Source organism: Canis lupus, chromosome 32, assembly GCF_003254725.2.
Source record: "Canis lupus dingo isolate Sandy chromosome 32, ASM325472v2, whole genome shotgun sequence".
In the NCBI taxonomy this organism is placed as follows: domain Eukaryota; kingdom Metazoa; phylum Chordata; class Mammalia; order Carnivora; family Canidae; genus Canis; species Canis lupus.
In genome coordinates this window covers 6,896,958-6,918,140 of record NC_064274.1, presented here as the reverse complement: position 1 = coordinate 6,918,140, position 21,183 = coordinate 6,896,958, and the positions used below count along the sequence as shown (strand labels likewise).

General features: G+C 36.2%; 1 protein-coding gene across 7 annotated transcripts in view; it reads left to right on the top strand.

Moving 5' to 3' along the window:
- Positions 1-21,183, top strand: part of LIN54 (lin-54 DREAM MuvB core complex component) — a 70,140-nt gene that overhangs the window by 44,524 nt on the left and 4,433 nt on the right. For 6 of the 7 annotated variants that reach the window (XM_025426016.3, XM_025426042.3, XM_025426006.3 and 3 more), the window contains exons 5-13: positions 2,203-2,419; positions 7,343-7,416; positions 7,572-7,769; positions 8,922-9,013; positions 9,974-10,045; positions 11,012-11,114; positions 11,264-11,401; positions 15,125-15,327; positions 18,555-20,832. In XM_025426016.3, coding sequence (XP_025281801.1) covers positions 2,203-2,419; positions 7,343-7,416; positions 7,572-7,769; positions 8,922-9,013; positions 9,974-10,045; positions 11,012-11,114; positions 11,264-11,401; positions 15,125-15,327; positions 18,555-18,756 — 1,299 coding nt within the window. In that variant the 3' untranslated portion in view covers positions 18,757-20,832. Of the gene's footprint in view, positions 1-2,202; positions 2,420-7,342; positions 7,417-7,571; positions 7,770-8,921; positions 9,014-9,973; positions 10,046-11,011; positions 11,115-11,263; positions 11,402-15,124; positions 15,328-18,554; positions 20,833-21,183 lie in introns of those variants that run through there. The other variant, XM_049104994.1, reaches the window with a different exon arrangement.

Sequence of the window (21,183 nt, the reverse complement as noted above, 5' to 3'; positions counted from 1 at the left end):
ATTTCAGCAGAGTTCGAAACTTTGAAGAAGGAATCCGATGAACTGGAAGTTAGTGTAACATTGTGTATCAAGTATGCCTCAGTTGAAAAAAAAAAAGAATCAGATGACTGTTTTCAAACTGGAAACTTAAAAGACTAGACATTTTTGGGGAAACAAAATGAAGAGAATTCTTCATTAGCAGTTCCACACGTAAGGAAATCCTCAACTGAGTTCTTTAGGCAGAAGGAAAATGATCCTAAAAATCATGCTTTGAAGCAGGAAGATACAGGAAGGACAGAAAGGGCAAATTTTCAATAATATGTAAATGAATGTTTTGAGGACATTAGCATTATGTATAGAATTAGAATACTTAACAGTAGCACAAAGATGGGGCAATAGTAAAAGGTGTTAGTGTTTTATGGTTCTTTCATTTCCTGGGTGATATGTAAAGTACTAATTTAATTCCTATATTGTACATTGTAATCTCTAGAGTGACCAGTAAAAGATTAGTAACATAATGTATAAATAAAAAGCTAATATGGGGAGGGATAGTGAAATAAATATTTAACCCAAAAGAAAGAATAAGAAAAAAGGAACAGAACAGGGTAAGTGGTTCAAATAGGAAACAGTACAATGGTGGATTTAAATCCAGATCTTTAAGTAACTATGTTAGATGTAAGCAGACATATACTGATTTAAAAATACAGTCAAGTCTGATTTTTGTTTTAAAGACCCAATTATATATATCTTGTAAGAGCTGTAGCTTGAAGCTTAGGATGCAGAAAAATTGAAAGAGTCGGAAAAAAAGATAGGCTCTGCAAACTTAAACCAGCTCCTGTACTAGTGCCATGCTCTACCTAACTCATAATGTGGCTGCTAGATTTAAATCAGATAATCCTATTTAGAGTTTTAAAAGCACTGTTCTTCATACATATTAAGGACCCAATAAATTTACTGTGCTTGAGGCACCTTGTTTTAAGATAGTATTTTTTTCCATTTTGAGCTGATATAGGAAGGGCTAGGTCTCTTACATCACTGTATATATTTGTCTCATGCTTGCTTTATTTTTCAGTAGCTAACATATGTACACATTTTATCCTTTTCTTCTATATTCATTTAATCCACTGACTGTTTGGCTGTTGTCTCTTCCCTTTGTTATAAATCTGCTTTGTGGTGCCTCTGCCCGGTGATAACACATGAATCGTTTTATGCTGCAGTAATCTCCTTTGACTATTGCCTGTAGAATTTCCACACTAAAAGACATTCTTCTCTTTTTTTTCCTGAGCTTTTATGAAAATGTTCAAATTCTTAACTATTCTTTCATAAATTATATACGTAATATGGATTTCCTCCATCATGTCAATTGTCTTTTAGCATGAGGGCTCTTTGGAAGATAGGTGGGGATATAATTCTTCATAAAATAATACTGTAGAACTGATTGAGAATCTGGTCTGGATCTTTGCTTTGTAGAAGAGTCTGTTGTATATTGGTTAAATGTCAACTGAAGACATCTTAGAAGACTTCTGTTCTGCCCCTGATGTTTCATTTAGCTTTTTGGGAAGTCCCATTGCTGTTTATCAGAACAAGGGAAGAGATTAAAAATCATTAAAATGATTATATCGACTCAAGTTTGAATCTCTCAAAATCAGTTTCCCTAGACAACCAAAACTGGGATAATTTTGGACCAAGTTTGGCCCTTTACCCATATGTTATTGGGTACATTTGTATCTGTGGAAACAATTGAATTGACTAGACTTAATGAGGGTATAAGATGGCTTTTCTTTGGGTTTTTTTCTTTTTTAGAACGTGTAGAAATGAAATTTGTCCTAGTTAATTTGGTGCGTAGCAATAAGGACAAGTGTCTGCATCTTCTCTATGTTGAATATGAGGCTTAATTCTGGGAGTTTTAAAATAATTCTTTTCTCATAAATATTAACAAAATTGAGTAAGTTCTTATAATTTAAGTAATAATTTCTTCATAGCAAGTCATCTGACCTGGATTCTCAAGGAAGTAACTACTAGAGATGGAAGGTAGAAATTAATTTTGGTTTCACCTCTGTATTCATTACTATTCTTTTCATTTCTCTTTGAACAGGTTGTTCCTTGCAACAGCTTTTGATGAAATACAGGAACATACATTTTTACTTGAGCAATTGTTATAAGTTAAAAGGGTAGGAAAGTTAAATCCCAGATTAATGATAGCCATGTTGTATTGTTTAATAGGCAGTGAAATCAGCTGTGCAGACCATCACTGTTGGAGGCGTGAGCACGTCACAGTTTAAGACAATTATTCCTCTGGCAACTGCTCCCAATGTCCAGCAGATTCAAGTGCCTGGAAGCAAGTTTCATTATGTCCGACTTGTCACTGCCACAACAGCCAGTAGCTCAACCCAGCCAGTTAGTCAGAATCCCAGTACAAACACTCAACCTCTCCAGCAAGGTTAGTAACCGTTTCTTAAAAGCAGTAATTAATTCTTTGAACATTATTAAAGAACATTGATCCTTTTCTTGCTGAAATCCTACTATGTATGGCATTTCAGTTGAGAGTATGAATCAGCAACTGTTGTAGAAAACAGTGAAATAGAATCATAGTTGTATATAGAGTATTTCACTCTGCTAGAAGTGCACAGTGTCCTGTACTACCAGACCATTGGAATTATTCATCAATTTGTGGGTAGCCATTATATTGCTGGTTTATAAGCCTACCATTTCTGCTAGTGGGACAAATTTAGATGAAGCCAAATTACCTAATTTTCTAAACTGTGAAGCTGCTTGGTAGGGGACTACCAACTGAATCAATTGAAATCAATTGAAATGACTAGTAGGCAAGGTATAAATAATAAGAACTTGATACCACTTTCATCCTTTATTTATTTTGAATCTGTAATTGCTAATAAAAAGCAATTAAAATGTTCTCTTATTTTGCATAGTTCTGCTTTTCCTGGAGAATATTCCTGTTTGTAGACCTTCCATTTTCTATTTCTGTTTAAACCATCCTGTCACCTGATACATATACACAGACACACACACAACCACTCTTCATGTTTATCTACTTGTTAGAAATTGAACGCTGTGAAAGGATCAGGGCAGTTTATATTTTAGGGCCTAATTTTTTGTCTTAGAAGACTACTTCATATACCATTGATGTCAAAAAGCAGTTGATGGCAAGTAAATGATTTATTATTTACTGGATGTAAATAAAAGAATTAAAGACCACTTGTTTGCTCTTTCATTTTTATTAAGGGATAAGAGGGTTGGAGCTATATATTGCTGATAGCTAGTTCACCTGAGGGAAACTGGAAGAGAAAACTATTTTTTAAATTACTGATGGGATAAACTAAAGGATACGTGGAGGACACAATATTTTAGTATATATTCTATTAAAATTGGACCCATCAAGTATTTATATTTTGTAATCCTCTTTAAACTGATTTTGGAAGAAAATCTTTTATTTTGATGTCCTTAATGAAAGGAAGATGAAAGTTGCTTATTGCTAAAGGAACCAGGTGTGATATTCTCTCAATACTTAAACTTAGCAGGGTACTAAAAGAGGTGCTGCAAGTGTGGTTTACTTAGATAGTCAGAATGATAGGAGTCATTAGATACAGTTGGTTGGATTTAATGTGTATATGGTCTTGTGTGTACCCTATGGTGAGATCCATTTCCAGTGTAATGTTAACACTAATTGTCAATAAGAAGCCTTTGGTACAAGTAGAAAAGACCCTGAAGATCCAGGAAGAGTGGAGGAATAGGTTGAACATTTCATAATTCTAGTGTATTTATAGGTACCTTCTTTTCCAAGTTTATATCTTTTTGTCTCTCTCTATAGCTCTGTTCTCTTTGCCTCCTAGAACTTCCTCACACACACACACACACACACACACACACACACACACACACCTCCCTCTTTTTCCCTGCTACTTTCTTTTCTTTTGCTTTCTACCTTCAACTTTCCCTCCCTGTCATCTCTGTCTCTCAGCTTCTTTGGTTCTCCCTATATGTACCCTCTCCCCACTCACATGCACAACCACCCATGTGATTGCCCTTATGCCCATATTTTTCTCTTTTTGCTCTCCTATCCCATAAGAGACCTAGGAATACATAATATACATTATTTCACAGGAATAATAAATTTGTAATTTTTATTAGAGACAACACGAAAATTATTGCTCTAGTTCATCAAATGTGTTAATATGTCTTTCTAAGGGCTTAATTTCCAATAAGGGATTTCCTTATGCCAAAGGGAGTTGAGCTCATCTTGTACATTTCCCACCAAACTGTTCAAAGCCAGTATCCACAGGCTCCACCATGTTAACTGCTGGCTAAATAGCAGCACAGTAAAAATCCAGAAGAATTCATGGTTAATCTCTTTAGAATGTAATCTCCTGCCATCTTGGTGAGGAAGTCAATTTAAGAAATTAAAAAGCCTTAAACACTTGCATGTGTGGTTTTCTAAAATTTGGAAGGAGGCTGTTCTCAAAGGTTTATTCAGAATTTCTGTTAAAGACCAAAAAAGAAAAGATTGTTCCAGTTTCTGTGAAAATGGCAGTAATAGTAATGTGGGACTATGCTCAAAAGTTAAGAAGGAGAAATACAGACTGTTGATATAGTTGAGTAATACCAATATGTCCCCCTTTCCATAGGTAATTTGTAGTGTTCTCTTTTCTGACCACTTCATTTTATATTTTATTTCCTAGGTTATAGTGAAAACTCAGCACACAGATGTCAAGCTAATGTAAACCTAGAGTTCCCAAATTCTCTAGCTTGCCCACAACATGGAGACAGTTACCCTTTCTTTATTATCCAAATAGAAATCATCTGTTCTTCTGTCCCTTGATGTGACTGAGGGCAGGCCACACACTCCTTCCCATTGTTGCAGAGACCACCAGGAAGTTCTTACTTTCTGGTTGTTAGGGCCACTTCAGAACTGCTGCTCAGTGTGCTCCTGGAGTGATGAGCAACATCTCCTCTCCAAGGAGCAAGTGCTGTAGGGGGTCTACTCTTCTGTGTTCCAAGCAGGAATTAAGGCTTTTCATTCCTTTCAGTTCACCTTTTAATTCTTTTTAGTATTGCTGAGACCAGTCTACAGTGGTTATTAGGACTAAAGCTACAGCAAATGAAGAGAATCAGAACAGCAAATAATTTTAAATCAGGTATCAGATGTCACTGCTCCTGTAATTCATGGTCCTATACTCTTTTTGTATAACCACCTTATTGAGATGCAATTCGTGTCTACTATAAAAATTTACCCTTGTTAAGCATACAGTTCAGTGATTTTTAGTGTATTGAGCGAGGTGCGGTCATCAGCACTAGAGCACCTTCTGGAGGTATCCCATTTCCCCCTTCCCCTTCTGTCCCCTTGCTGCAGGGGGGGGGGCCCCCCGCTCCCTTTTAGTTCAGAATGCTGTCACATGTTCTTCCAGGATGCTCAACTTTGTGTCTTTAGCCATCAAGTCTCCCAAGCATTTTTATTTAAGGAAGTCTGTTCTTTTTCTTTTATTGTTCAGGGACCAGTATAGATCCCATTATCTCAACCTCTCTCTTTCAGACCAGGCTCTAGGTCTTTTTGCATAAATAAAACCGGAAGGGATATCCTTCCTGTCTTTTTTAAATCCCTTTGTTAGATTTTGTAAATGGCAGTAGACGGTATTAAAAATTGTACTACCTGTGCTCCAAACTTACAGGCCTAGTGCCAGTCTCTCCTGAATTTCACCATAGCTTTTCTCTATGGCGGGTTCATCTTCCCTTCAAATCAGCTCATTCTCGAGGTTTTAGTTCTGGTAGCGGTCGTTTTCCTGGTCACTTGAAGCTTAACGCTCACTTATGTATTCTCCCCTTAACACATGCAGTTTCTTGCCATCCACTTGGCAGTTCACATTCCTTTCACCTCCACCCTGTCTCTTGCAACTGCGCTCTCCTGTCTGTCACCTCAGGTAGATCCTCACTTCAGATACTCTTCTAATTTTCCTTGTTTCATGAAACTCCATCCTGTCTTACACACTGCTGCCAAATAGTTTCTCTTTGTGCCAGTCCAGTAATATTTCTGTACTTCGAAATCCTCAGAAACTTCTCACTGCCCACTGAATTTAAAAATACTGATTAGAAGACTGATGAATCACTGGCCTCTACCTCTGAAGCCAATGATACATTAAATGTTATTTAATTGCATTTAAATAAAAATTTTTAAAATAAAGTGGATATACCCCACCACCACCCCGAATAGAGATTAAATATATACATTTCTACCCTGACATTCAAGACTTGTGCTTGCCTAATTTAACCCTAGGTTCCAACTAATCTGATCTGTTCACCACCATTTTGTGAAGTGCTTTGCTATTTTCCGGCATCGGGCCTCCACTTTTCCTGCTTCTGCCTGGAATGTCCTGCTCCAGTCTGTGTGCCCTCTCCTCAACCTGACCATTGATCACAACCCATCTCATACACAGTGCCCTTCATGCATCCTTTCGTATTCCCATCCTCTGCCAATCACACATACGTTCTATCTCCCTTGGACTCTAAAGCGCTTTCTCTGTTTTAACCGTATTTATTTTATTTGGTATTTGTCTAATATGCTTTACTTGAGTTTAATCTCTTTGAGCAAGTGTCTTGTACTCTAGTTTCTCTGGAACATAGTCCACGATGCCATTTGCATAGTTATAATGGTCGTAATAACAATACATTAATGGCAACTAACATTTATTGGGCACTTACTCTTTGTTTGATGCTGTTCTAATAAATTTTCATGGATTAACATATTTAATCCTTATACCCTGTAAGGGAGGTACTAGCCCCATGTTATAGATGAGGATACAGGCAAAGAGAGTTAGAAAGCAGAAGGATTGGGATTTGAGTCTCCAGGGTGTTATGACCTATGAGACCATATTCTTTACCCTCACGCTAGGCTGCCTTTTAGTAGGTACTCTGTAAATAATGAATTATACAAGAATGATATTTTCTCTGGTTTTAATACAAACATGGCAATTAGAGTATAGAACAGTATTGTTACTCAAGCTCCTGAATGGCAGGTTTTTTTTTATTTAAAGGACGTTTCAACTGACTAGATTTCGTAGGGAATGTTAAGTCATCTGAATACAGATAGAAGTGTTTTCAGTAGACTGTCTTAAATGACAAATGTTCTGTTGTAAAGCAGATAAACTATAGCTGCTACTGTAGCCATAAGTTTCCTGGTAGATGGGTTAAGGAATGTTAACAGGTGACTATCCTGATTAAAGATTGCTCCAAATTGGAAACAAATGGAATTCTTTAAGCTCTTTGAGGATATCTTGAGAGAACTAAGTATCTTCAATGTTTCAAGGACTATTTCCTGTAAATAAATTGTCCTTTCCTCCCTTTTTTTAAAAAGCAAAGCCAGTGGTGGTTAATACCACTCCAGTGCGGATGTCAGTTCCACTCGTCTCAGCGCAGACTGTCAAACAGGTGAGTGACACAGAATTTTTTTCTTCAGCATCTCCCAGACAGACAATTCACTTTTAAAATTGAAAGTTAAGATTCACGTAAGAGAGATTTATACTGAATGGAGAAGCTGTAAAATGTATTTTTGTAATCATGGGTATACTTTTTTTTTTTTTAAGGTTGTTCCCAAACCCATCAATCCCACTTCACAAATAGTTACCACCAGCCAGCCACAACAGCGGCTCATCATGCCTGCTACACCACTGCCACAGATCCAGCCAAACCTCACTAACCTGCCACCAGGCACTGTGCTGGCCCCAGCTCCGGGAACAGGGAATGTGGGTTATGCAGTGCTTCCAGCTCAGTATGTTACTCAGGTATGAGGAAAAAAATTGAGCCATTGCATTTCAAAAAGGATAATTTAGTCTAAGATGTATAGCCCTGTAACATTCTGAAAACTACTGAAAAACATCTTACTCAGTATGAGAATGGCTATCTCCAAAATCTTAAGATGCTAACAGAAACTTCTGAATTTATTTTTATGTATCCCTAGCATTTGAAATATCAGCAGAAGTCACATATGCAAGTCAGACACTTGAAAACTGAGATCAGTTTGGTGAGAGGACAGGACTATATAGAGAGAAGGGGGAGATGTTGAAATGAAAGTCAGCAGAATACAAGTGCATTTGGAGAGCGCTGTGACTGTGATCCAACTCTTCCTCACATATGAGGAGGATGCCACTGACTTGCTCCTGGAAAGTGGACTATAAGATGCATTACTAGGTGTCACATTTTAAGTGACCTATCCAGACACACTCATCTGGTCATCTTTAGAGTCAAAGCCATGTATCATCCAACTGGCTGGTGAGGGTTAGGAGTGCTGCTTCTAGGAAGCAGATAGAAATTTTCTTTTTCACATAAGAATCCAGCAAAGTAGCACCATGTTCTAAACTGTTGAATCGATCTCCTCAGATTATAAGAGGGAGAAAGAGAAACCTGAGTACTTTAATGAAATGTACTTTGGAGTATGTTTAATGTGGCTACTGATTAGAAAATAAGTGTTCAGTATTTTTATCATCTCTTTTTTTCCTGTGTACAAATCAATGTAAAATAGAAAATTTTGCCCATGTAATTCTCATTTTCTATAAATTGTAATGGGATGAATGATCAGCATAGTACCTATTTTATTTACAGGTAGATACATTGCATTTTTCTAGCCAATATAAGTTAATGTGTGTACTTTTGGAGCATTCATCTAGAATTTCCTAATCCTGATATGCTTACTCCTCTATGAAAAATTTCTTATATTTGTACCATGTAGTGCTTTAAAATGTTCACATTGTTTTCACCTCTAGTATTAGTTTTTGGGTCTTTAGAAGAACTTCATGACACGCTGTGTCTATGAAATTCTCCATACTATTTTTCCTATTTTAGTAGATGAATTTGTGTTTCTTACTGACCATTATTACATCTGAGAGTATTGGGCATTTTTGTAAATATGGTCTAAAATTATCTTTTTTTATATGTAGCTACAGCAGTCTTCATATGTGTCTATAGCAAGCAACTCTAACTTTACTGGAACACCTGGTATCCAGACCCAGGCAAGGCTTCCATTCAACGGGTGAGTATTTTGAAAATATGTAAGTTAAATTGTTAGATCAGATTAAATGCAGCATTAAATAATACATATTTCAAAATACATTTATATGATATTTTTTTCCACAAAGCCATGTGAGCATCCCTCTATAGAACTCGTTATTTTAAGGAAAAGTTACAGGAGCAGTCAATCCCCAAATTTCTTTTATTTAGATTCATCAGTTTTGCCACATATTCTGTCTCTTTCTTCTCTGTCTCATCCTGAATATATTTTTTAAAATGATATTAACTAGTTTTTAAATTGTTATGTTAGGTCCTTGCCTTTTTTTGTTGTTGTTGTTAGTCTGTTTTTAAATCTGTGAATAGCTTCCTTTGCAGTATTGGTTTAGAAGCAATGCTTAGAACCAGTCTTCCTCTCTCCAATTCCAACCCCAGAACCCCTTTTTCCTCACTACCTTTTGTAACTGAATCCCAAAAGTTTTGAGCAGATTTCAGCTTTAGTTCTCTTAGAAGAAAAAATATCTTTTGTGGAATGTTCGTCAGTGATAACTTCCTTTTTAAAAAAATCCCTATCTTGAGGGGCACCTAGGTGGTTCAGCCGGCTGAGCATCTACCTTTGACTCAGGGCATGATCCCTGGGGTCTTGGGATTGAGCACCACATTGGGCTCCCTGCTCACCAGAGAGTCTGCTTCTCCCTCTCCCTCTGCCTGATGCTTCCCTTGCTTGTGCTCTCTCTAGCTCTCTGTCCATAAATAAATAAATAAAATATTGAAAAAAAAATCCCTGCCTTGGCTCTCTTACCCCTCTTTTCATGTTACAACTTGCTTTTGAACTTGATGTGAAGTGAACAACATAGCAAACTTTTATTAGAGATGCATGCATGTGTTAAAGCTTTATTTTAGAAGAAATTTACAGAGACTTTTGTAATTTTTAAGTTATCTTTAATTAATTAAAATGTATATCTTTTTTTTTGTATCTGTATAGCATAATCCCATCAGAGTCTGCTAGTCGACCCAGAAAGCCCTGTAATTGTACAAAATCGCTGTGTTTGAAATTGTAAGTCTTTTTGCTACTTTTTCTTATTTCATATACTTGGAAATGCTTATAAAAGCAAATGCAGTTAACTAAAAAGTCTTAACAGACCATAATAAAGTAATTTAGATAAACATGCACATGAATGTCTGAACACAATTATGACGGTTTAAAACTACTCTTTCATTCATTCAGAAAGAAGTAATTTTATAGTCTTTATCATAGATGAGTCACTAGAAGAGGGGTTTAGGGACACAACAGCATGAGACAGACCTAGTTCCTGTCTTTAATAATAATAAATTTGATCTTAGCTATGACCTTTATATTTGGTTTCCTAAATCAGGTGGTACTCTGAGGAGCTTTTAAAATTGTTGTATGATTAATTTGCTTATTCTAAGCTAAGAGATTTGGCATGAAACCGTTAAGTGAAAAGCATTGGTCAAATAAGGGGTTTAGAATCCCAAGAGGCACGACTGTGGTTCAAGTGAGGCGATTCCACTACAAGAATATAACCCATGTTTTTCCTTTTTATGATTTTGAAATAACTCACTTTAAGATCATATAAAAATCACATTTCTTTTGTGTTGACAATAGCTACTCCTGGAACTAAGTTTCTAAACCAAAATTCTAGGAGCTAGTGACTTTAATTTTGAGTCTGATCACATGGTTGACAGTCAATATATATTAACTCTAGAACTAGGTGGCTCCGAGTACATTCTAAAATGCTTTACTGGGGACTCCTGGGTGGTCCAGGGTGTGATCCTGGGGTCCCCAGATGAGTCCCACATTGGGCTCCCTCCGTGGAGCCCGCTTCTCCCTCTGCCTGTGTCTCTGCCTCTCTCTCTGTCTCTCATGAATAAATAAATAAAATCTTTAAAAAAAATAAAAATAAAATGTTTTACTGCATATATAATGTTTTTAATCAGATAATTTCTCATTTTGTTTAACAATGACTTTTTGATGTGACTTGCACTGATTTTTATATTCCAGATACTGTGATTGCTTTGCAAATGGTGAATTTTGCAACAACTGCAATTGCACTAATTGTTATAATAATTTGGAACATGAAAATGAAAGGCAAAAAGCAATAAAGGTGATTGTTTTTACTTTATTTAACTGACAAAAATTTCCAGTTTCACCTGATTATTGTAGAACTCTGTTGTTTTACAATGTCTATTAATTCCATTTGCAATGTTTAATGTACTGATTGAACTTGAGTTGATATGTGATCTGTTTTGATAGGCATGCCTTGACAGAAATCCAGAAGCTTTTAAGCCTAAGATAGGGAAAGGAAAGGAGGGAGAATCAGATCGACGTCACAGCAAAGGATGTAATTGCAAACGATCAGGATGTCTTAAAAACTACTGTGAATGCTATGAGGTGAGATGCTGGTTGAGGAATAAATCTGTTTTTTGTGAATAACTTTGGGGAGGGTATATTGTAAAACTTTACCTGAAAATTGGGAAATTACTCCACTCTTGTAGTTTGAAAATGTGCACAGTCAGTGCAAGGACACTAGTTTGAGGAAGACCTGGCTTCCTAAGCAGGGCTTCAGAGGAATGACATTTTGGTTTTGTCATTACATAATACTTTGGGTCTCATCGCCTGGTTTATCAGTTCATAACTTCTTGATCATTGTACCTGGAAGTATGGCAATCAGAGGCCCAAGTTTATTCATTTTTAGTAAAAATAACATCAAAGTGGATTGGAAACTGTAGCCATGGTCCTCAACTGAGGGGCAGTACTACCCACTGCCACCTGTGAGCTTTTTGAAAATATATATAGATAGAAAATAGCCTGCTCTCTAGAGAGTAGTCATGAAAGTAAAGATTTATCTTGCCTAAAATACCTATGGTGCCCTCTTGAAGACTGAATTATGTTAAGAAGTTTGCTTTCTGAGCCTGAGGATAGGAAAGGAGACGTATGGAATATTGCTGGCTAAGATTATTGGCCATCATGAAGTGATTGCATCTGTTTTTGCCATTCCACCATTCCACTCAACTGGCTGTTTTTAGTTATTGGTCGAGCATCCTTCCAGGAGAATGTGGTTGAAGCTCTGCTTTGAGAGATATTATTTACTTGTTTGTTTATTTTTAAATGCTATTTAAATCATCCCCTTCTTGCTATAGACAAAGTACTGTATAGTTTGTTTTTATTTTCAAAGCTTAAATATAATAATCTATTCATGCCCAAGATGAACACTATGTTACTCTGTTGCTTCCTTGGTGAAACTCTCTCCTGACAACCTTTTGAGTTGAGTCATTCCTACAATTAGTTGGCTCTTCTCATATATTATCTTTTCAGTCTTTCAAACTTCCTGTGTAGAGGGATACCTTACCTGGGTGGCTCAGCGGTTTAGCACCTGCCTTTGGCCCAGGCTGTGATCCTGGAGTTCTGGGATTGAGTCCCACGTCGGGCTCCTGGCATGGAGCTTGCTTCTCCCTCCTCCTGTATCTCTGCCTCTCTCTCTCTATGTCTATCATAGATAGATAGATAGATAGATAGATAGATAGATAGATAGATAGATAGATAGAAGTCATAGCCTCACAGTTGGTAAAGTTATACCAAGGATAGCACCCTTCCTTGGTAGGGTTTGCTCTGCTTCAGGAGTAGAGTATGTACCTGCCATTTAATGCCCCTTCCCATACAAACTGTGTCACGGTAAAGAAATTGTGTACTGTTTTCTCTGTGTAATGATTTGCAATTCACATACTTTAGAAGTCAGTTACTCCTCTCAAGAAGTGTATTAAGGTAACCTCTTATTAGTCCTAGAGTCAATATGAATGAAAATGGCATGTAATCAAAAGTATTTTGAAAGTCTCTTAAATGTCTTATAGTCCAACAATCAGTTTTTTATTCTGTGTTGGAAAACATAGACTCTTTTGTTTGAACACCTGACGAAATAGGTGGCTTCTGTTCATAAATCTATCATACAAAATTTGTCCTGAATATTCAAAAAATGTAAGTTATAAAACCAAGCTCACAAAAAGAGAGGAAATGGAAATTGATGTAAAGCTGGGTCAGAAAGGTAAAGCAGCCCTTCCATGCATGCAGCATTGAACAGTCAGTACATGCTAGGCAGATGAAATGCAAACATACAAGAACTAATAATTTAGTTGAATCCTAGGATAAATAGAAGTAGAAACGGCAGTGCTGGTTGAGATACATTAGAAGAGAGAAAGCTGCCCTGTTATACTAAAATCCTTGATATTTAAGGCATACACAATGTCCAGTTACTAATTTGTCATTCTAAAAGATCAAGAAATGGAAAAACTTGGAATATACTAAACTGGCAGTGGCTGATTGTCTCTCTGTGAATTGGCTGTGATATTGTCTGACAGTTTGTGTTCAGTTGTTGGGCTTTTGAATTGAATTGGCTTTTTTGGTCCAGTTGGTCTGCATCTGGATAACACATTCATGTTCCTTTCACACACCTTCAGGGCTTGAGTAGAAGAGTGACTGTCCACATTATTTAAATGGTTGTGCCTCTTAACCATTTTTCCTCCCAATTTTTGACCACAAGGGAAGTTGAATTAGCAAAGCTAAATGAATACCCCCCAAAATAAATAAATAATACCCTATCATTTTAATTTCTCCTTCCTGAGTTCCTGTCAGATTATTAATACCTTTTTATGGTTCTTCATATTTAATCCAAAGAACCATTAGTGGTGTATGTCTTTTGCCCCCTTGATGTCAGGGATTTTATCTCTTCATCAATACTTAATAAGTATTGCTTTAGTTAGATTCTCAGACTGGCTCATAGTAATAACCCAATTAACTCAAAATGTATATCCATTTTTTCCCTCGGTAAAGAGAATTTATTTGTGCATTATGAGAAAGGAACAGGGTAAATGTGTTCATCATAATATGATTCGTTTATCTTGCCAGGTGCTGTAGAGAGAAAGGGCAGTTGGTATGTTTCTTTAAATTGACATGAGTTAACTGAAGAAAATGGAGCCAACAAAAAGAGATACTCAAATTTACTAGGTCTGGGAAATGTAAATGAAAGAACAATGAGATCCCACTTTACCTCTTTCCCCCAATCGCATTGCTAAATATTAAAAAGAACTATAATATACAGTTGGAGGGAATGTGGGAAAAGCTTTTATACATTGCTGATGAGATGTGAGGTGTTATAGGCTTTTGGAAAATGTCTGGCCACATCTATTAAAATACATGTACCAGTGAGCCCAGTTCTAGAAATCTAGCTCATAGAAATAAAAGCACAATACACACACACACACACACACACACAAATTTTATGTATTATCTGTGTTACTCAAGAACTGGAAACAAAATAAATGAATAAATGCCCAGTAACAGGCAAGTGAATGCCCAAATCAATTATGGCATATCCATACCAGGGACTACTGCCCAGCCATTAAATCGAATGAATCCAGTCTATGCTAGGTGACTGTGGGCAGGGATTGCATGAGGTGTGTGAGAAAAGGAAGACGCAGAAAATGAGCATTTGATTTTGTAAAACAACCTAAATAAAAAGAAAAAGACTAGTGTATTTATTAAGATAGGTATTTGTACATGACTGCTGTGATTTTCCTAAAAATACATGTTTTACATATTTTTACATACAAGGACACACTGGTTTCATATGTACTATTGTTGGGTTTCAGGAATCTGGAGAAGGGGATTCAGAGAGGGCAATTATGGAGATTATCCATAATGGAAATAGCATCTATGAAATTTCCTTTCATGTGATATTGTGCATGTGTTTGCATAAGTAGGAAGTCACCAACATGTCTGAGATGGTTGGATTCTGGATGACCGTTATTTTTAATATGGTATCATTCATATTCTTTATAAAGAATATATGTTATTCATATCAGGAGGAAAACTTTTAGATGGGGGAAAAACTGACACAGAAGGGCTCAGAGACATACACTGTGTAGCCCCTCTCAGACTTAAGAATACCTGACCTCTCCACATGTATAGTTAGCCCATTTAGTGTTTATCAGGAAGAGATGTTTCCATTGTGTCTTACTGTGAGTTGACCAGGTAATTCTGTTATCTATTGATTTGATCACAGAATCTACTTAAATGTTTTTGGGTTTTGATTTGGAAGCTTTTCTTTTGTAAATCTTTTAGGCAAAAATTATGTGTTCCTCAATATGCAAATGTGTTGGCTGTAAGAATTTTGAAGAAAGCCCAGAAAGAAAGACACTGATGCACTTGGCAGATGCAGCTGAAGTAAGGGTACAGCAACAAACAGCAGCGAAAACGAAGTTATCTTCTCAAATTTCAGACTTGCTTACTAGGCCAACACCAGCTTTGAATAGCGGAGGAGGAAAGTAAGTCAATATTTTAATCTCCTTTTGCAGTACAGTATGACTATATATATGTCTCCTTTTTGGACAAAATTGAGTTCATACTTTTGGTTGTAGCAGACTTCTTTTTGCATTTTCTTTCTATCTTTAGTTACTTGGAAAGGAATTTGAAGGTAACAGAAAAACCACTGTCAGATATAGTACACACTTTGAAAATGTACAGTAATGCATTAATTCACTGGGCTTATTAATTTAATTGAATTTCTCCCTACTAAGATGAGGTCATTATGTAATTTGACAAACCCCTAAGAAAACAAATTTTTATATCTGTTCCTGGTAGTATTATTCATAATTTTGCACATTCTTAACTTCTCTTGCCTTTCTTGGGCCCTTGTGGCACTTTGCCCTTCTACTGGAACACCTTTCATACACTTTGTTATTGTAGCCCCTTATTTCACAAGACTACTGAACTCTGAAGGAGGAAAGCCTGAGCGTAAAGTTTGGCTGAGCTGAGTCTAAATGTGCTCTGTAATAGTTTATGAATTTAACAAGCACTCCCTCTCTCTGAGTCTTGGTTTTCTCATCCTTCCCATCAGCCTTATGATGTGGCTATAAGGAATAAAACATCTCTGTCCCAGCGTTTGGCAGGGCCTCATGCTGACGTGGATTTACAGGTTTTGGTAGAGGTTAATTTGAGGAATTATTAAATGCAATGAGCCTTGCAAATGGTATATTATTTAAAATGCTTAAGTTGAAATAGGCTCTAATGCTTATAGAAATGCTTCTTTTTTAAAAAAAATAAAGATTTAGGGACATCTGGGTGGCTTAGTGGTTGAGCATCTGCCTTTGGCTCAGGGCGTGACTCCAGGGTCCTGGGATCAAGTCCCACATTGGGCTCCTTGCAGGGAGTCTGCTTCTCCCTCTGCTTGTGTCTCTGCCTCTCTCTGTGTGTCTCTCATGAATAAATAAATAAAAATTTTTTAAAAAAAGATTTATTTTAGAGAGAGAGAGCATGAGCGGCAAGGGGCAGAGGGAGGAGGAGAGAGAATCCCAAGCAGATTCGGTGCCGAGCACGGAGCCCAGCGTCGGGCTCGAACTCATGACCCTGAGATCACCTGAGCTGAAACGAAGAGTCAGACACATAACCAACTGAGCCACCTAGGCACCCCTAGAAATGCTTCTTTTTTGTAAAATATTTCAGATAGTAATTCTGAAGAATTCTTACAACTGGAATATAATTAGCAAATGGTTATGGACTAGATAAAGTGGAAACGGATAGACACTTCAGTGAAGGTTGTAACAAGGGATCCTTTCTGGTAATCTGTTTTCATTAATCCTTTAAAGATATTGCTACACTAAAATATTTACAGTTAATTTTCAACTTGGGAAAATGTTTACAGTATTATAAAGTGTAAAAGCACAAAATTATTATACTATAATCAAAACTATGTAAAAAACTCTTAAAAATTTATACTGTCATGTTCTTAAACTGTTGTCTGAGTAGCAAAAATTTTAATTTTTTTCCTTCCTTTCACTTTATAATAGTATCTTCCAATTTAAAGTATTTTGTATTTTAAAGATTTCTGTACAACTGTACAGCAGCTCAAATGCTCACTTTCTCTCGCCAAAGCAGGTCCTAATTTCTAACTTCATTTGTCCTACAGTTTCTTTCTGTCAGTGTTGTCGGGTTAGTGGTTACATTAGGCTGCCTGATTTTGATTTTGTCTTTGAAGACTTGAAGTGGTTACACACACACACGCACGCGCGTGCAAATTGGCTACATATAGCAAGCCTCAGGATAGATTGCTCTTATTTAATACCTAACAGTTTAGGTCTTTATGAATGAAATTCCATGTATAGAACAGAACTCCCTTTCCCCTTAGTTTTGTCTTGAGTGATAGAACAGTGCAAAATTTTGTCTTTTTTTTTTTTTTTTTTTAATGAACAATGTGCTCCAGGACTGTGGGAGAGTGCTTTGTTTTTAGTGTCGTTCAGGAGATACTGCTTACAATTCCCAATTTTACTCATTCAGCAAATATTCATGGAGTGTCTCTGTGTATCAGGCAGTGTTCTAGGGTGTGAAGAAATAAGAGTAAATAAAACAGATTGCACTCTAGAAACTAACATTCATGAATTAGGAGTACTTTGTTAGAGAATTATCCAGTCAACATGTAGAATGAGCATCTTTTAGTTAACCAGATAACCCTGTCCAGGTAATATTACACATTATTTTTTTAAAATTATTTTTCTGGGATCCCTGGGTGGCTCAGCGGTTTGGCGCCTGCCTCTGGCCCAGGGCACGATCCTGGAGTCCGGATCGAGTCCCATGTCAGGCTCCCGGCATGGAGCCTGCTTCTCCCTCTGCCTGTGTCTCTGCCTCTCTCTCTATGTCTATCGTGAATAAATAAATAAAATCTTTAAAAAAATAATAATAAAATAAAAAAATATGGGCAGCCCCTGTGGCGCAGTGGTTTAGCGCCACATGCAGCCCAGGGCGTGATCCTGGAGACCTGGGATCGAGTCCCACATTGGGCTCCCTGCATGGTGCCTGCTTCTCCCTCTGCCTGTGTCTCTGCCTCTCTCTCTAGCTGTGTCTCTATGAATAAATAAAATAATAATAATAAAAATAAAATAAAATAAAATAATAAAATAAAATAAAATAAAATAAATTTTTCTGGGCAGCCCAGGTGGCTCAGCGGTTTAGCGCCACCTTCAGCCCAGGGTGTGATCATGGAGACCCGGGATCGAGTCAGCTCCCTGCATGGAGCCTGCTTCTCCCTCTGCCCGTGTCTCTGCCTCTCTCTCTCTGTGTCTCTCATGAATAAATAAATAAAATCTTAAAAAAAAAAGTAAAAAATTAATAAAATTATTTTTCTGAACAGTGTTGTGTTGTTTTTTTTTTTTATTCATGAGAGACAGGCAGAGACACAGGTAGAGGGAGAAGCAGGCTCCATGCAGGAAGCCCGACACGGTACTCGATCCCAGGACTCCAGGATCACACCCTGGACTGAAGGCGGTGCTAAACCGCTGAGCCACCCGGGCTGCCCCTGAACAGTGTTTAAAAAATACGCTCAATCATAAAACCAGGGTCTTTTTAAAGCTCTTCAGGATGTGTTTGTGCTCCCGGCACAAATTGTAATGCTCGGCATGCTGTTGAATCATGAAAACGTCAACAGATTTTCACTTGAAATAATGTCATCCACTTTTGTTGTTCAACACCATCATCATCTTTCTTTCAAAAATCATTTCAGATTGCCATTTACATTTGTAACGAAGGAAGTAGCGGAAGCCACGTGTAATTGCCTTCTTGCCCAGGCAGAGCAAGCAGACAAGAAGGGAAAATCAAAGGCAGCAGCCGAACGGATGATACTTGAGGAATTTGGACGATGTTTGATGAGCGTCATCAACTCTGCAGGAAAAGCAAAAAGTGACCCTTGTGCCATGAATTGCTAACTCTTGCACAAAATACTGATAAATGGAACTGTACAGAAAAGGTGCAGGGACACTTGATTTTCTGGAAAATAGTTTAACAATTACTGTATTGTTAATTCAGTCCTTGTGAGACCTGAAATTATAATATTGAAAGACGTGAAATTTTAAATGAGGAAATTAGTACATTTTAAATTTTAGTTAAACCTGTTTATGCCCCTTCTAAATTGTTTTTCTTTATTGTATTATATGGATTTTTAATTTGCATGGGTTTCTTAAGAATTAGATGTTCTATTCTTCTGATTCTATTGACAAAGGACATTTATAAATTACTATAATTTATAACGTATGGTGTTGTATGACTTTGTTCCAGTAGAAAAAGCCAGAGAACCATTGGTATTACCCAATCATTCTCTGGCACTAGACCTAAGCAGATAGAATGTCTATATAAACAAATTCTTATGAAACATTATTCAAATGACGTTTTGTGCTTAGAAAAGCACTATCTTTTGAGGAAATACCAGCTTTTTTTAGCACAGATTCTGGAATAACATCCTATTGTCACTTTGGGAATGTCAGAGGGGAAGTAAGTAATCTATAGGCACACTTTTAAAATAAAAAAGGTGTTTTTTTAAAAAACAAAGTTTTGAAGGACAGTAAAAAGTTATCAATAGGCAATGTGTTTCTCCAACAAAGGGAGACTAAGAAATGCTCTAGGGGTGTTTCCATTTTCTGTGAAGGAGGTGGTGTGCATTTGAAATGATAATAAATTGTCAACGTGATTACTGGGTACTATTAAAAGTGAGAGGTGCATATGAATAGAACTTATTATGTAGTAATGATATAGAACCTTACATAATTATCAGGTATAAAATTTGGCTTGGATGGAGAAATAAAGAACATTGAAGCTCTAATAGATGAAATTAGGGAAGGATTTTTCATCTGTACAATTTTCCTTATAGACTTTTGAACTAAGAGGTCTCAATCCAATGTATGAGTCTTACTTGATTTACTGAAAGGGCCTCCTAACAAAGCTTTCAAAATTATAGTGGGATTTCTTTTTTAAGGAAAGCTTAATATGGTATTATTTTTAGCCAGTGATTTGATAAGCTGAAGGTATGAGTGTTTTCTTATTATTACTAAAATAATCTAAATCATCTTTTCCTAATTTAAAATTCAAAAGCTTTATGAATTTAAGAGCCAATAATAGGACTCTGGGTTTTATGACAAGAAACCATGTGTTGGAATTCAGGCATTTTGTTAGGTACCGTAATTATTAGTATATGATTATTACATTTCCTACAAGGAATCTATAGTTGTATGTATTAAGTGTGTATATATGTTCATATGAACACACAAGATATAGGCAATAGAAATTAAGTAATGCAAAAGAAGATTCCGTTATTTACTGAAGTATCTTTTGAAATTTGGATTTATAAAATTATAGTGCAGTAACTCTAAATGTAGATAGTGCAGAAATTCTTAGCACCTCAATCTAGTATGTTTAATTAAAATTTGTATAAATGTAAATTAGTGTAAGAGGATAAAATATCTAATCAAGTTATTTTTCAAAAGATTACCTTTTTGGTCTAAACCTAAACTTTGTTCATTTTGTACATATTCTGTGTTTAACTCTAATTGCACCTTTGTGATGTGTATTTATATACAGTGTGCAGAAAATGTTTGTGAAATTTGGATTACAATTGTAGATTATGTATGACAGCATTGCCTGAGAATGTTTTGCTTGTAAAAACTTGAAGGTGCAATCAAATGCTACTAGTTTTTCTGATTTTCAAGAAGCTATCTAAAGTATTAAGACTTTTCCTTCCTGTGTAGTACTTACTAAGCAACTTTTTGTATTTAGGCATTTGCATCAAATTGCTGAACAAGATTAATATCCACATTAATTCAACAATTTTAAAAGACTATTTGGGAGGGTTGGGTATATAATTTTTTTAGCTCTATTTACATCCCAAAGTAGAAAGATTAAATTTATATTTACTAGAGCTATTCAAAGAATACACTTTTCTATATTGTAAAAACAGGACAGCAAAATAAATCATACAGAAAATAAACATTTATACTATTCTGTAAAAAAAAGGATTTTGTTTTTCTTTAAAAACACTTTTAACTATCTTACAAGAAACTTTTAAAATCTGCTTTTAAGTAAATTTGACATTACTTCTGAAAGCACACAACTAAAAAATGTCTATCTTTTTGCCCAATTATGATTAATTGAAATTGCTTTAAAACTAGAATGTCTCTTTTTCTGCTCTTCAAAGGCAGAAACTGAGTCTTTTTCCTGTCCTTTAGTATTTGATGTTTTTGTGGTAAGCACCTTTCTTAGTTTCCTTTTCTCTCAAGAACTTGAAGCAACCTGTAGGTCTTATCTCTGGATTATCTGGGAAACAGAACCTTCAAGTTGCAGTAATAAAACAACCAGAGCAGCAA